Consider the following 16,486-nt stretch of genomic DNA (forward strand, 5'->3'; position numbering starts at 1 on the left):
TGGAGTATATGAATGATCCATTACTCACTAAAGAGGCACAGTAATCTCCCAGCCACTCACTTGAATGCTGTGCAGTTAATCAACTGGGCGAGCAATTTGGGGCTTGTTGACATTGCACCCCACTTGCTGCCCAAGTGACTTGAGTTCTGCAGACGTGTTTTGAACACAGAGCCCAATGGAGACACCAAGAAGCAGGGGAGGCTCTTGCTTCCTTTCTGGCTTGCTCTCCTGCAGGGGTGGGGAATGTCCCCCCCCACACACACTATTGTCGGATTGCAACCTCGCATCAGCTCTGGCCAGCATAGCTAATGGTGAGAGCTGATGGGGGTTGTAGTCCAACACATCTGGAGGGTGCCAGGTTGGGCAAGGCTGTGCCAGGAGTTCCGATGAAAAAAGATTTGTACCCCATTTTCAGTGCCAGACCTTCTCTCCGGAACATGTGAGCTACTAATGGCATTTAGATCCCCAAAGCATGTACAGATTGCATTTCTCACACAACCAAGTCATCACAACCAGTCTTCACTATGTCTTGGATTGTGGGGTTCATAGAATCATAGAATAGTAGGGTTGGAAGGGGCCTACAAGACCATCGAGTCCAACCCCCTGCTCAATGCTCAGTTTAAGGATGTGATTGTTCAGGCTCACTCACTCAGGTCCCAGCAAAACAACAGCAACGATTTTTGGGAGCCGACAAGGAAGAGGCTGTTTGGGGGGTGCTGGTGACGCTGACCGGTGCAGATCTGTCCTCATGAGGAGTCCATCAGGAGTGCCAGAGGAGAGGACGTTTGGCTCTCTTGATGATGACCTGCACAACAGCAGTGATGGGTGAAGGCGTGGAGGACCTGACTGAGTGAGAGAGGAAGAGGAGGAGGCATCTCTCAGCTTTTTCCGCTGGACACAGTTTATCCATCAAAAGGCTTGGAGTGTGGGGTCCTGGGGAGGCCATATTGCAGTGGGCCCACCCCCCTGTGCAATCGTCTCCCTGTCTGAACTGTCCAGGGTGATCTCAGGCATGGCCCTGGGACTCCAGGATGGATTATTCTGGCAGATTCAGCATCCGTACCCAGGCCCAGCGGTGTCGTGGAGCCAGGGCTCTTTTCTATTAGCAGGGATGTTGACGTCAGCCGCAGGCCCCCTCCATAATTCCCTGTTCCTTCTGAGGTTATCTGCAATCCTTACAGTAGCTGGTGGGAAATAAATTTTCCCAGCAACCATATATTGTTCCCTGGAGCAATGAAAAATATTTGGGGGCAGCTTGGTCTTGAATGGGCAACTAAGACCCATTCGCTTGGCAAAAGGCCTGCTCCTGGTGGAGATGAAAAGGGCCAGAACTGGTCTGTTGCTGTGGATCTGCACAGCTGCCTGCGTTTTTAACCTCTCCTTGGCGGGGTGGCTGGGGGGCCTGCCGGGACGAGTGCTTGCGGCTGACCTCTGCACCACTCCTGAGGCTGCTCGCCTGGCGCAGTTCAGGAGATCCCTGCCTCTCCCCGGGTCTGTCTCATATCCTGCCCTACAGATATAGCCAGCCAAACCTTGGATTTGGCATTTTCACCCAGACAGGATGATGGTGAAAGAGGGGGAGACTAACTGTAGCCCCTGAGTCATGGACGGGTGGGGCTTCGACGCACCCTGAACCCGAACTCTTCCAAGATTGAAGGACCTGTTCAGGTGGCCTGTCCTCGGAAGCCAGGGTGTCCAAATGGTTTCCTGACAGCTCTGGGTGAGTCTCCTGTTGCTGTGACTGACATTCTTGTTGATCCTCCAGCCAGTCTCTGGAATGGAGAAACAGGTCAGGGGGTCGACACAATCACTCCTGAGCAACCATGAGCACTCCTGAGCACTCCATTGGCTACCTGGTTTTCCAGGGGTGTTGGGATGATATCGGGTGGAAGTGGTTGCCAAGCCCAGGGCCGGCCCTCCCATAAGGCGATGTGAATCTGCCACCTCAGGCAGTGGAGCAGGAGAAGCTGCTAATTGTGTGCTCCCCCACCCATTAGGAGGGCCCCCCATGGATGCTGCTGGGCAGACAGGCACCCGGGTGGGGAGAGCAGAGCTGACAGGAAAGCCGCAGCAGGAGAGCAGAGCTGATGGGGCTCTCTGGAGCTGCCGCCCGGTGGCACTGGAGTGGGTGCTCCAGAGAGCCCTGCCCGCCCCGCTTTCCGACTGTGGCAAATGCCACAGCTTGAGAGTGACCCATGGGGCTCTCTGGAGCAGCCAGCTCCCACCCTCTGGCTCGCTCTGGGCAGGTAGGGAGACATGGGGTGGAAGATGGTGGGGGCAGCAAGATGGGGGCGGGCAGCCACTGCAGAGGACCATGTGTGCTCTCCCACCTCAGGCCCCCAGCCCTGATGGAGCCCACCCAGAATTCAGTCCATTAAATTAAATTAAAATGGGGGAGTTCCAGCCAGAGATCATCCCCTCTGAGCCCACAGGCCATTTGGGGGTTGGGGGTGGTTTCTGAACTGTGGCAGCAACCAGCCCTGGGCCAGGTCCGGACATCACAATAAGCTGCAGCTGGGATATTCACAGTGGCCACCAGTACGCCCCACAGCCCACCGCGGAACAACCAAGCCACGGGGGGCTGCAGCAGTCACGTGAAGCAGGCCACTCTCCCCTTTCAAACCCTGCCGATTCACGGCATGCCCCTTCTCTGCAGATGGCCGAAATCGGTGTGTGCGCACGTTTAGGGGTTGGACAAATTCCTGGAGGAGAAGGCAGGTGTGGACCTCTTGACGGGAGCGAACAGGGGCCCCGTCTGCTTGCACCTCAATTCTAGCCCAAGAACACTGCTGGACTATATTTATCTCCTTGGTGTTGGATGGGTTGCCATGGCAGTCAAAGAACAGAGAGGTGGTGATTTGAGGAGGGGGGGAGAGATACTGAATTCCTTTGCAGAAATACCCATGCATTCGCCGCCCCCCAAAGACTGGTTTATATTTAGCCAGCTGTGCCGGCATCCAGCAAACAGCAGTCTCATCAATGTCCTTCTCATGCCTCTTTCCCAGCAGTACATCAGAGTTGGGATGCCACAGCACCCAAAGGTGTTTTCACCTGAGTTTTCTCTTTCCAGCCTGGGCTGAGATGCTGCCACACAGGGCGGTGGGAGGGAGGGAGGGAGTGGGGAGAATGGATGTCAGCGTGAGACAAGTTTGTCGGCAACCAGGTATATAAGGAGTCAGGCGTCTACCTTTGGGGTTAGCAACTGGAGATGCTGGGCCAACCCAGCCCTTTGAAAGAGGCAGAGTAGCCAGTGCAGAGGCAAAAGAGGAGAGGAGAAAGTGCAACTGCACCGCATGGGCTGGTCAGTTTCCTCGGGAAGGATGGGTGCTGCACTGCCAGCAAATCTGTTTCCCGAGGAGAGGCTTGCCAGTTCCATGTCTATGGTGCAACCAGATTTGGAATACTGTGTACAGTTCTGGTCAAAAAGAATCTTGTAGAGCAGGAAAAGTGCAGAAAAGGGCAACCAAAATCCTAGAATCCTGGAATAGTAGGGTTGGAAGGGGCCTACAAGGCCATCGAGTCCACCCCCCTGCTCAATGCAGGAATCCAAGTCAGAGCATCCCTGACAGGTGGCTGTCCAGCCTCGTCTTGAACGCCTCCAGGGTGGGAGAGCCCACCGCCTCCCTAGGGAAATGATGAAGGGGTTGGAGCAACTCCACTATGAGGAGAGGTTACAGCAGTTCAAGACGAGGCTGGACAGCCACCTGTCGGGGATGCTCTGACTTGGATTCCTGCACTGAGCAGGGGGGTGGACTCGATGGCCTTGTAGGCCCCTTCCAACCCTACTAGTCTATGATTCTATGATCTAGAAAAGTCTAGAAAAAGGGCGAGTGAGGGGAGCCATGAGAGAGGTGCACAAAATGATGCCTGGTGTGGAGAAAGTGGGTAGGGAGACATTTTTCTCCCTCTCAATACTAGAAGGCAGTGGGGTCCTCCCATGAAGCTGAATAGTGGGAGATTCAGGACAGACACAAGGAAGGACCTCTTCACACAGCGCAGAGCCAGACTATGGAATTTGCCACCACAAGATGTCGTGATGGCCACCAATTTGGATGGCTTTAAAAGGGGGCTGGACAAATTCCTGGAGGAGAAGGCCATCCATGGCTACTAGTCCTGATGGCTATGTGCCGCCTCCAGTGTCAGAGCTGGTGTGCCTCTGTACACCAGTCCCTGGGAACGCAAGCGGTGGAGAAGGTGCTTTTGGTTTTGGGCTTCCCACGGGCATCTAGTTTGCCACACAGGGTTCAGAATGCGGAACTGGACAAGTCTTTGGGCTGATCCAATACGGCTCGTGTTTTTATGTTCTTATGTTTCAGTCGCCCAGGGCTGGCATTTGGCCAATCAACCCACCCACCCCCCACAAAGGCAGGCACTGGGGGGGGGGAGATTATTTCATTAATTACTACCAGTGGAGGCTGGTGGCTGTGATGTCAGTGGTGTGGTGAATCTGCTTTGGGCTCCGGTCAGAACTCTGAAGGAGCTGTCCAAGGTGCTGGACCTGTTTTAGGAGATTTGGATAGCTCCTTTGGAGTGCTGGCTGAAACCTGGAGCAGATTCACAGCCACCAGCCTCCACTGATCGCAACTTTATCCCACCCATTTTCCAGGGAGGTATATATGGTGCCCCTCCTGCTTTATCCCCCACAACAACCTTGTGAGGTAGGTTGGCTTTAGAGAGGATGGCTGGCCCTAGTAGGCCTCGTGGCTGAGCCTGGATTCGAACCCACATCTTCTCAGTCTAAGTTCATCACTGTAACTACTACGCTGCACTGCATCAGTTACACGGAGGCCCCCTCCCTCCCCCAGCAAACGCCATGGACTGGGTGGGTAGTCTGGGGCCCTGGGCGTTTCTGATGGGGTCTGCTGCGAAGATAGCTGCTTTCTCTTGACCTCTGAGCTTGACCTGTTCAGAAATGCCTAAAATTATCAGCAGGAGAGGGACTGTTGGGAGTTTGAATTGGGACGGGAGGGGGCAGATCCAAAGCAGATCTTTGTAGCTTGCCTTGTTACAGGAGGAGGCTGGGAGAGCTCTTGGGAACAAGGGCAGCAACTGCCACAGGGCCTGATGGCCTGGAATGTTTGAGCAGAGCCAAATGAGGAGCATCCCAGCCCTGAGCATGCTGGTCAGACAGGGCGTTGCTTCGCAGCCTGGGGAGGAGGGAGAAGCTGTCTTATCCCCTGGGGCCTTCTCACTTCCCCTGCCAGGAGCCATTCACTGGCCCTTCCCCTTCGGATCCCATGAACTCAGTGGTCCAGTGGAGCCAGGGCTCAGAGGGGTGCTGGTGTTATCTCCACCCCCTTGCCTGTTCCCTCTGAGCTTCATTGCAGTCCTTGCAGTAACTGCAAGGGACGGGGGGGGATGAATTGTCCCAGCAGCAGTGGGCCCATTCGCACGTGACGGGGGCAAATTGTGGCTGCATTCTACTGCCTTTTTGAATATTCAGCCTCCAATTTGGCCGATCTGGGGTTGCTATGTGATGTTAAACAACCCACAGCTAAGCTAACTACTAATTGTAGGCTAACCCGTGATTTGCTGTCATTACGTCCAAACCAGGTCACTCCACTGGGGTGACTTGGTTATGCATGATCAATGAAGACCCATTCGCTTTACGTAAGACCTGCTCCTGGAGGTCCAGGGGAGATGAAACCGCTAGGACTGCTTTGTTGATCTGCATCAACACATCTGCCAGCATTTTTGGCCTCTTCTCGGGGTGTGGCCGGGGGGATGTCAGGGTGGGTGCCTGCACTGCATGAACTGGACAAGTGAGGAACCTGCTCGAATTCTGTGGCAGAAAAACAAGCGTGTTTAAACCTTGAGACAGTGCTCAAAGAAAATGGAGTTTGAAAGAATGCATTCAAGGGTTGTTCTTTCTTTGCCAGCTTCGGGCTCAGCTGCAAACCAGGGGAGCTCACGATCCAGTCCCTCACAAGGGCCGCCCTGACACATTCCTCTGGGAACGGCGTCTGTCTGCTGGCCAATGGCCTGTGTGGCTGGCTGACTGAAGCCCTGAGGGCAGCAAGTGGCCAAATACTCCCCATGCAGAGAAGTTTCCCCACCCAGCCTTGATCCTTGGGAAGCACACAGTTAAAAGAAATAAAAATAATGGAAGATATTTTTTTTCATTAAGTCTGGGTTAAAGCCGCAGGAAGCTTTGCAGATTAAACATTAAATCACATTTTGACAGATAATGTCATGTCCTAAAGGTCGAATGTGGTTTTTCGAGCAGATATGGAAAAGGATGCAAAAATAACTAATAATTTGGTGAGCATGTATTTTGAGGATGTGCTGATTAGATCTTCCTTCCTTCCTTCCTTCCTTCCTTCCTTCCTTCCTTCCTTCCTTCCTTCCTTTCTTTCTGAGAGCCAGTTCTCAGCAATCCCTCTCTGTGTCATGTTGAGCTTCCAACATTCTGTCACACTGTAATGTGACCAAGAAAGAAAGTGGAGCTATGCAGATTGGTATGACACTGTATCACGTGGCCAGCAATGGCCAGCATGTAGCACTTGGCTGCTTTCTGTATGTCCTGGGGTGCCCCGGCCACTTTTTCCTACCATCCAGCTGTTCAGCCATCAGCTGGGGTGGGGGACAGATCCCTGGGTCTGGATCACTGGGGATGCGGAAGAGAAGCTTTAACCTCACCCCCTCCCAGCAGTCCCGATGCAGCAGTCTCAATGTTTTCTCAGAGTAATCTGAATCAGGAACACTCGTGTCCTGTTCTGCAGTGACCAAATAGCATCTGATGGCTAGACGTGAGCAAGGAGAGTCCAGTCCAGGTAGAACAGTCAAGTCTAGACTGGTGAGGTTGTGTCACGTAAGAAGAATCCATTCAAGGTCAGTACAGCAGGTATAGCCAGCTAAATAAAGGCAGAAATGCATCTTGTGTAAACACCAGCAGAAACAGGACCACGGAGAGCTCAGCGTGAGCTTCGCTGGCTGGCGCTTTGTCCTATTAGTATGACAGGAGGATGTTGTCTCAGCAGCAAGCTGAAGCCAACAGAAGCCTCATGCAGGCAGCCAGGCTGTGTAGTGGGGTGAACTTCATCCACCCTGGAGGAGCTGGCTGGACTGTTCAAGGGCCCTTGCCTTATTTTGTAGTCTCAGACTTCTGCAAGGCTGGGGAATGGGAGGCTCTGCTGGAGGTTCCTCCTCTGACTCAGAGGATAACAGCAAGGCTGTGTCTTCTCTCTCCCCCCCACCCCCGATTAAGGCACTGACTTTCCTTCTCCTGGAAAAGCAGCCTGATCTTCACCTTCGAGCCTTCTCCTGTACCCTGAAAAGGCTGGGGGCCAGGAGTAACGATAGCTGAGTGGGAGAGGATTTAAATCTCCCCATCCTTGCACACTGAGATGTGTGTGGTGTGGGAGAGGAGCAAGAGAGTGTGTGGGTATGTGTGCGTGCAGCTCCCAACCCACCTCCCTGCACGGCATCCGGCTGAAAAGTCTGCCCTCCCCTATAGATAGGGGCTAGCTGAGTTCTTCATGGTTCCTCTGAAGTGCTGTGGGCGGTGGGCTGGGTCACATCTGTGGGGTGGCAAATCCTTCCTCGCACTCGGGGCACTAGGATTGCCAAGGGAAGGCCAAGTTTAGCCCCATCCCTGGCTTGTTTCTCAGTCCCCCCCCCTTCCTCTCATAGAAGGAAATGACCCTAGTCCTATGCAGGTGTTCACCTTTAACATGCAAGAGTTAAAACTGCAGAGGGGATGTGAGTGGGCACAGAAGCCCCAACCCAACATCCCCCTGCACTTGGCTGTTCTTGGAAATTGTCATGCTTTTAGCATGAAGATCTGAATGAGATTTATATGCATGTTTGACTTATCAGGATTCCTGAATGGAAGAGGCAGGTTTGTAAGCAGTATGCTCAGCCAAAAACAGGCCCCTTTTGAGCTCTCACTGGTTGCAGGGCTTCTCAATGACTTGTATTATGGCGAACCATTGAGTGCTATATTTGGAGATCACCTTGCAGGGGGAGGCAGCACTGGTGCTGGTGGAATGGAGCGTGCTGCTTTAGACTACAGGTGAGGGATGTAAAACACAACAACCACCCAAAAATCTTCCTGCAGACAGAAAACCAGCACATCTGAAAGAAAGGTTCTAGCCCAGCCTGCTTTGCTAGCTTTCTCCATGCAGGGAGTTGTTTACACAAGGGAGCATTCAAAAATGTGTTGTCTCACCTGGAGTCCGAACCATCCCAGCCCATTGGCATGCTGCCATTTCTCTCTGCTGCATTCTGCTGTGCTTCATTTGGCTGCAGGCCCTGAACTCTGCTCCCACCACCATGGATGCTAAGGGGAGTATAACAGAGGGGTGGACAGAAGGTAGATGGTGGGGATTTCAACTCCCAGAAGCCACTGTCAGCATGGCCAATGGCCAGGAATGCTGCCGGAGATTGACTTTCTGCCCACCCCCAGCGTAACACACAGACCTCCCCTCATTTGTCATAACAATGGCTGGTTTCTTAGTAGTCATTACTGGCTTGCGACGTACGTTTGGGAGGCTACTGGTGGTTGATTTGGCGCTATTCTGATTATTCATGCCTGGCCATGGCAAGAGAACATTTGTACGGGCCGCGTGGAACGAAGGTGCCTTTGTCTCAGCCAGCCTTGGACAGCCAAGCCTGAGAGGAGAGATGCAGAGGCAGGCGGATCGGTGCCAAGCACGTTCTCTTGCCAAACTGTGTCACGGAGGCCACGGGGAAGGTGGAGACTGGATGCCAATGCAAAGTGCAGCTGGGGCTTGCTGCTGGGTGTTGTAGGACTTTTTCTGTCTAAACATGCTTTGGATTGTACCCTTAATCGGTTGAAAGGTGGACAGTTAACCATCCCCAAAGCCGTCATTTGGAATACTTTAAGGCTGAATAGTAGATCTGAAGCTGTATGATTCCTCCTTTGATGGATAGTTCTGATCGAGGGAGCTGGCAAAGGACCTATGCAAGGTGTTTTAGGATGTCTGATTTGTACTATCCATTAGCTCAATTAACAGTGATATTGGGTAGATGCACCTTGTGTCAGGGGTGTTGAACCTCTGTCAGCCAGAGGGCCTCATTCCATGTCAGAAAAGCTCTCAGGGGCCAAATTCTGGTGGTGGGCGGGGCAAAAGGGGTGGGCCAAAAACAGAACACCAGCGTATTTTAACTGAAAACTCTTCCAGCCAATAACGAAGCCTTAGAAGAGGCATTTCAACGGGGGGGGGGGGGGGGCTGTGCAAAAGCCAGGAAAACACCCAACACTCGGTGGTCAGGAGAAAGTGGGTGGAGCTGGGGGAGGGGCCATTAGGACCTCAGGCGGGCCAAATTTACCCCACAGGCGTGACGTTCAACACCCCTGCCTTACGTGGTGCAGATGTGTGGATGATGTGCTCAGCCGTGGCACCTTCCCAGTGGGATGTGGACGCTTCAGTGCATTTCTTCCAAAAGGAATGTAGAGGGGTCTTCCCCCTCCCCTCCAAAAGCAATCTCTCCCTGGCAATAACAGATTTTCCAATTCTCTAGCATCCGCCTCCTAGAGAGCCAAAGCTCAGAGGCAGAGTGCCTGCTTTGCGCACAGAAGGTCCCAGATTTATTGACTGTTTGATTTATACCCCGCCTTTCTACCAAAAATGGCACTCAAGACAGCTGACCATCACTGATAAAAACAACAAGAAGCAAATGTGTCAAAGCACAATTTGGAAAACAATTAGAAACACAACAACAAAGTAAAAACAGCATCCAGCTCAGCAGACCCACGTACATGCCAAGGCCCGCTTGAATAAAGCAGTCCTTGCCTGCCAGTGGAGGGCTAGCAGAGAGGGAGTGAACCTGCCCCCCCCCGGGAGGGAGTTCCACAGCTTGGGAGCGGCCACTGAGAAGGCCGTCTCTCGGGTCGCCACCAGACGTGCCTCTGAAGGCGGCAGTCTCGAAAGAAGGGCCTCTACAGAAGATCTTAAGAACTGGGCAAGCTTTTATGGGAAGAGGCAGTCTTTCAGGTAGCCTGATGCCAAGCCATATAGGGCTTTGTAGGTCATAACCAGCACTTTGGATTCTGCCCAGAAACAGACCGGTAGCCAGTGAAGCTGTTGCAAGAAGGGAGTCCGGTGCTCCCTGTGACCAGCCAGTCCAGGGTCTGGCTGCAGCATTCTGGACCAGCTGAACTTTCCGAACAGTTTTCGAAGGCAGCCCCACATAGAACACAGTAGTCCAAACAGGAGGCAACGAAGGTATGGGCGACCGTGGCCAGATCAGGCGTCTCTAGGAACGGGCCCAATTAGTGCCCCAGCCCCAGCTGTGCAAATGCACGCCTGGCCACTGCCGAGACCTGGGCATCCAGGTTCAGGGCCGAGCCCAAGAGTTCACCCAGACTGCGAGCCGGAGTCTTCAGGGGGAGCGCAAGCCCATCCAGCACAGGCTGAGTCCGTGTTCCCTGATCTGCCTTTTGACTAACCAGGAGCACCTCCGTCCCATCTGGATTAAGCTTCCATTTGTTTGCATTCGAACAAACCGTTTGAATGCAACTTGTTTGCATTCAGTCCCTGGCATCTCCAGATAAAATCGGATCAGGTCGATGGATCAATTAAAATAGGATTGCGTCTGCTTGAGATTCTAGAGCAGCTGTGTCGGATTGCAACTCCCATTGTTCCCAGCTGGCGTGCTGGCTGGGGATGATGGGACTTGCACTCCAGCCCATCTGGAGGGCACCAGGCTGGGAGAAGCTGCTGTAGATAGAGCCCCCCGGGGCAGCTCCTGATCTGTTCCCTCATTGCACCATAGCCCGTGCTGTTTCCTCGCCACTCTCCTGGCTGCCCAGCCGGTCAGGCTGTGCCTTTCTTCCTGCTCTCCCCGCTCAAGCGCTGCCGCCTCTGCCTGTCTGGGCTTCCCCGTCAGTTCAGTGGGTGCCAGTCCTGCCCACCTGCCTGCAGCCCCCGCCATATGCTCCGTTCCCCGTCACACTTCTGTGCCAACTGCCGACTGCTCGCTGTGGAAGCAGGAGGCACGATGGCCTCCGATTCACGCCTCTGCAGCGTGGGCAGGCACGGCTTGGCTGCGGCAAGTAAACAAGAGACGGTTCCTGGTGGGAGCGTGTCTCTGAGGGCTGCAGCTTGATGTGCTGAGCACAGGGTGCCTTGAGAAGGACTCGTAGAAGGCAGCGGGTTTGCTTTGCGTGCAGAAGGCTGTGGGTTCAATACCCAACATCTCGAGCTGCCAAGATCCTAGAAAGCAGGGCTGGAAAGGACCCCTGCCAAAGACCGCCGCCTGTGAGATCAGAGCAGCCCTCCAGATGTTTGGGACTTTAACTTCCATCAGCCACAGCCTTCATGGCCCATGGTCTGGAATGCTGGGAGTTGTAGTCTAAAACATCTGGAGGGCAAAAGGTCGTGAGAGACTCGATCAGGCCTGTTAGGCGTCCCTAGCATGCGAATTGCAGCTTCCCGTCCGCACACGTTAGTTCTCTGCCTTGCACTTCAGAACCGGGTCTGCTCCGCTCCAGACCCAGCCCAATTCTCTCTCAATTGAAGCTGTGTATTGTTTCATTTATTGATCTGATTTATATCCTGCCTTTCTGCCAAAAAAATGGTTCTCAGGGCAGCTACCAATAACAAAATAAAAATGAAAACCTGAACTTTGTTCAGAATGCGATATGAAAAGAAATCCCTTAAAAACACTACAGTAAAAGAAACACCCCCCTTTAGCAACAGATCAACTTTTTATTTAGGCAAAGGCCCGCCTGAATAAAAATGTCTTTGCCTGCTGGCAGAAGGAGACAGAGGGGGCCAACCTAGCCTCCCTCAGCAGGGAGTTCCAGAGCCTGGGAGCAGCCACCGAGAAGGCCCTCCCTTGAGTCACCACCCAACGGGAGCTATCCCTCCCCCCGCCCACACGTTGGAACCTGAAACCCAGAGGGACTAGGCGGGGCAGTGGTCTAATCCTGTCTCTTTCTTCTCTTCCAGAACCATGGGCCCTCATCCTGCATCAGGCCCTCTGGGCCCACGGGTCCTTAGGTGGGATCTGCCCACTCCCCTGACGCACCCTTGATGGCGCTGGCTCTCTTGGAGGATGCCTTTCCTCCCCTCGTTCTTCCTGGTACGTCATCCTCACCTGGCCTCGCCAGTTGCTGACCCCACCCTCCATCATGAATGATGAACAGAACCTGAACAAGAACGCGGTGGCTTGGCTGGTCTGCTCAGGGCTCTCCATCCTGGCCAACGCCTGGGGGATTCTCAGCGTGAGCGCCAAGCAGAAGAAATGGAAGCCCCTAGAGTTCCTCATCTGCACCCTGGCCGGGACACACATCCTTAACACTGCCATCCCCATCACCATGTACTCGGTCATCCAGCTCCGCCGGCAGCGCTCCGACTACGAATGGAACGAGGGGCTCTGCAAAGTCTTTGTCTCGACGTTCTACACTTTGACCTTGGTCACCTGCTTCTCGGTCACCTCGCTGTCCTACCACCGCATGTGGATGGTCCGCTGGCCGGTGAACTACAGGCAAGTTCTTCCTGCTTAAGGCTCCTGGAGGGGCACTTTCTTCCTCCCAAGAACAGCCCCCTGGATATCTGGAGGCCCTTGTCCCCATCTGTGTCATAGCAGATGGTGCCCTAAAGGTGCAGACCCTCCAGGAAAGGGTGTGTGTGTGTGTGTGGGGGGGGAATCCCCACTCCCAAGCCCCCCCCAATTGGCAAAGGCAGGTTTATTGTGCCATAAGTTTTCACAGCCTAGAGGCCACTTCATCAGGCATATAAAGTGGTCTAGAAAAGAAGTAAGGAAGGGCTGTGGCTCAGTGACAGAGCCCCTGCTTTGCATGCAGAAGTCCCAGGTTCGATCCCCAGCATCTCCAGGTAGGGCTAGGAAAGAATCCTGCCTGAAAACCTGGAGAGCTGCTGCTGCCAGTCGGTGTCGACAAAACATATTTTTCCTAGGGATATTTTGATAATTCCCACCATGTATGCCCAAAGTACCTGCACAGAAGAGGCTTCCCATAGTGTTTCTGCATGATTCATTCCTCTGCCCTGGACTCCTTCCAATTAGCCTCTCGGAAGTGGCCTATTTGGCCATGTCTCTCCCTGGCATGCAACTGGACGCAAGGACGCCCTGGAATTATTGTCCCTTCAGAGGACGCTGCCTGTCGAGTCTTTGCATGAGTTCTGGGCCTGCCTCCTTCCATTGAGGGTCATGCCAGATAAGTGATCAATGCAAGACACAGGAACAGGGTTCATCAGAGCGGGAGGAGGGGCGTCATTCTTATTCACTTTAGAAGAAAAGGTTTTTTGGTGTAAGGCCAAAGTCTTGCTTCAGTTTTTAATTCAGGAAAAGAAGTACACCTCTGCTGTATGAATTTGGGGCGGCATTGGCAATAAATGTACATGTACGCCTTGTCAAGGCAGGAAGTCCCATTCATAAGACGATAAGAAGAGCCCTGCTCTATCAGGCCAGTGGCCGGCCAGGTGGCTCCACAAAGCCACAACAGGGCAAGAAGGCGCGTCATCGAGATCTGGCCATGGAGATCTTGTCATGGGGAATGACTCATCATTATTGGCGTTCTCTACCACGCTTCTCCCGCCACCCAAGAACTGACCCCCAAACCCTCTTGAGGCCTTCAGCCCCAGCCAGCTCATTGCAGCATGGCAGTGCCCCGTGAAAGGGGTGTTTGCGGTGGGAAGAGTTTGTGCCACAGGTGCCTATGGAGGAAGGGATCTGTCCTCTTTCGCAGCATCCACCCAGAATTGGCTGAGCAAGCAAGTCAGGTGTCCCTTTCCAGGAACGTTGCAGTTTTCAAGGAAACTCAGTGGGCCTGTGCAGTGTGGCATTTTAGCAAGGAGGAGAGAGGAAATGTTGCTCTGGCCGAAGGGGCAGCTCTCGTTCTTTCCCTTCCCTGCAGGTTAAGCAACACCAAGAAGCAAGCGGTCCACACTGTCATGGGCATCTGGATGGTGTCCTTCATCCTCTCCACGCTGCCGGCTGTGGGCTGGCATGACACCACGGAGCGCTTCTACGCCGCCGACTGCCGGTTCATTGTCACCGAGATCGGCCTGGGCTTTGGCGTCTGCTTCCTGCTCTTAATCAGCGGCAGCATCGTCATGGGCGTGGTCTGTGTGGGCATCGCCCTGTTCCAGACGCTCTCCATCCAGACGGGCAACAACATCGACAAAAACAAGTTCAACGTGCCCACCATTGTCGTGGAAGACGCCCAGGGCAAGCGCCGCTCCTCCATCGATGGATCTGAACCCATTAAGACTTCCCTACAGATCACCTACTTAATCACCGGGATCGTTTTCATCTATGACTTCCTGATGGGCTTCCCTATACTGGTGAGTCAGTCCAGTTATGATTACTGGGGAATGGGCACAGCCCAGTGGGTGGTACTCTCGGGGGGGGGGTGTTCAAGAATATATAGAAATATGTTGGGAATACACTAACTTGCAAGGGAGATTAAGATGGTTAAGGTACATCAACACCAGCTGCCAACCTGAGATTTTATAGAAGCAATACCCGGATTAGTAGAATGTGGGGATTTTGTGTGTCCCTCTCTTGAGACCTGAAGTGCACCCCAACATACACAAGCCACACTAGCTAGAAACTGGAATTTGTACAAATTTATTCCAAGTAGGGTTGCTAGAGAAATCCACAATGGATTCAAATTTCAGATTTCTACGAATCCGACCCATGGATTTCACAGTGGGCAACCTTGTTCCAAATAGTGCAACTTGTGGACACTTTTCTTACTTTCCAGGAATTATACAGAAATTTAGCCATACAAAAATATGAAGGAAAAACACTACTGACTAAAAATGCACATCCCCCCCCCCATGGGCTAAAGCATGAAAAAGTGGATTTGTGCATCTTCATGTTTTTTCACTTTTGGGGAGATTTGTCCAAATTCACATTAACTAATGTGCATTAGTGCTAATGCGCATTAGTTAATGCAGATTAGTGCTAATGCACATTAGTTCATGTGGATTAGTGCTAATCTGCATGGGCACAAGTGTGCATTAGCGCACATGCGAATTAGCACAAGTAGAATGAAATTCTGTTACAGAAATCTGATTCCATCCATGAGCAGGGCAACAGAATGAAAGACAATCCACAAAACAGAACGGATTTAACATGATCTGTACATCCCTAATTCCAAGACACCTTGATTACTAGGACCCTCGTTTCAGGAATTAAGTACTGGAAGCGGGTCTTTTATTGCTCATTTTTCCTTGGAAAACCTCTCTCCCCCACAATCTTGGAAAACAGAGTGCCTGCCAAAACTAGATTCCAAACCTCCCACAGTCTCACTTCCCAGGACCTCCCTGCAACCGCTGAGATGGCCCCTGCTAAACATAGCCACTTCCGGATGGGCTGGAAATAAAATGGCAGCTAGGATCCTGCACCCCAATGAGGAGAGCTGACCTTCTGGCATGGCCGCTTCATTTCCCAAGTCTGGTTTCTTCCCTGCGTGTTCGGGCCAAACCAAGAACCTTGGCACAATGTGGCTGTGCAACCTGCAAACGCAGAGTCTCAAAAGATAGTATGCAATCCGCTTTCTTCAGGAATGTGAAATGGTGTGACATGTTCTATACAAAACGGAGTACAGCTCCAGAATGTTCCATTTTAACAATTAATAATCATGGTAGTAAACATAAGTAATTTGCGTCTACCCTGCAAGTATAATTATAATTCAAAAATGTCTCTGGACGATAATGGCTAACAAGAGTAAATATGCTCATCCAAAATTGGATTCAGTTCATAAATATCAGTTTTCAACAAATAATAACAATAGTGAGCAATAGTGAGCTATCTGATGACAACTCCAGACTTTAATGCTGTTTCTGCGCTTCATCAGAAGAATGAAACTATTTATGTGTAATCAGTACATAGCCAGGCTGTATTCCTCCCCAACACCACACCAGTTCTGAAGAAACAACATAGGGAGGCAAAGATAACTCTCACAAGAGCTCAAAGCAAATATTAATAATAATAGCAATAAATGTGTTTATACCTTAGGTTGTTACCTGAGAACCTGGAAAGGAATTTTTGAACAAAATTTTTTCACAAAAGTGAGACTCATGTCTATTCAGCTCCTTTTCGATAATAAGGCAGCATCTCCTTGGGAAATTCAGGATAGTCCCTTTAATATTCCCTGCCCCTCTCCTTTACCATATGGCCGAGGATCTGGGATGGAGCCGTGCTTTCTGGGCAGTGGAAATGCATCTGGGATTCCCCTGCACCAGTCAGCTGTAGCACACACTGCTTCGTGGACTTCCAGTGCATCTGGGATGAGGTCATTTCTCATGTTTTGACAATGGGACGAGGGAATCAGTGGTGCAGGCAGCCTCCCGCTCTGACAGTGGTGTTGACTCCCAGCCCAACCCACCTCACAGGGTTGTTGTTGTGAGGATAAAATGGAGAGGAGGAAGCTCATGTGCGCTGTCTTTGGTTCCTTGCAAGAGGAAAAAAGGCAGGATATAAATGGGATGATAGATAACTAAATCAAGGCACCCGGTATGGTGGCTTAATTTTCTAAAGCACATCT

General features: G+C 52.2%; 1 protein-coding gene across 1 annotated transcript in view; it reads left to right on the forward strand.

The window, feature by feature from the left end:
- Window positions 1-16,486, forward strand: part of GPR153 (G protein-coupled receptor 153) — a 52,431-nt gene that overhangs the window by 15,031 nt on the left and 20,914 nt on the right. The window contains exons 2-3 of the mRNA XM_084821836.1: window positions 11,919-12,456; window positions 13,847-14,276. Of these exons, the coding sequence (XP_084677962.1) occupies window positions 12,101-12,456; window positions 13,847-14,276 (786 nt within the window). The 5' untranslated portion in view covers window positions 11,919-12,100. The remainder of the gene's footprint in view (window positions 1-11,918; window positions 12,457-13,846; window positions 14,277-16,486) is intronic.

The sequence above is a fragment of the Heloderma suspectum genome, chromosome 15, assembly GCF_057233095.1.
Source record: "Heloderma suspectum isolate Gila_16-S chromosome 15, 16-S_ref, whole genome shotgun sequence".
NCBI lineage: Eukaryota > Metazoa > Chordata > Lepidosauria > Squamata > Helodermatidae > Heloderma > Heloderma suspectum.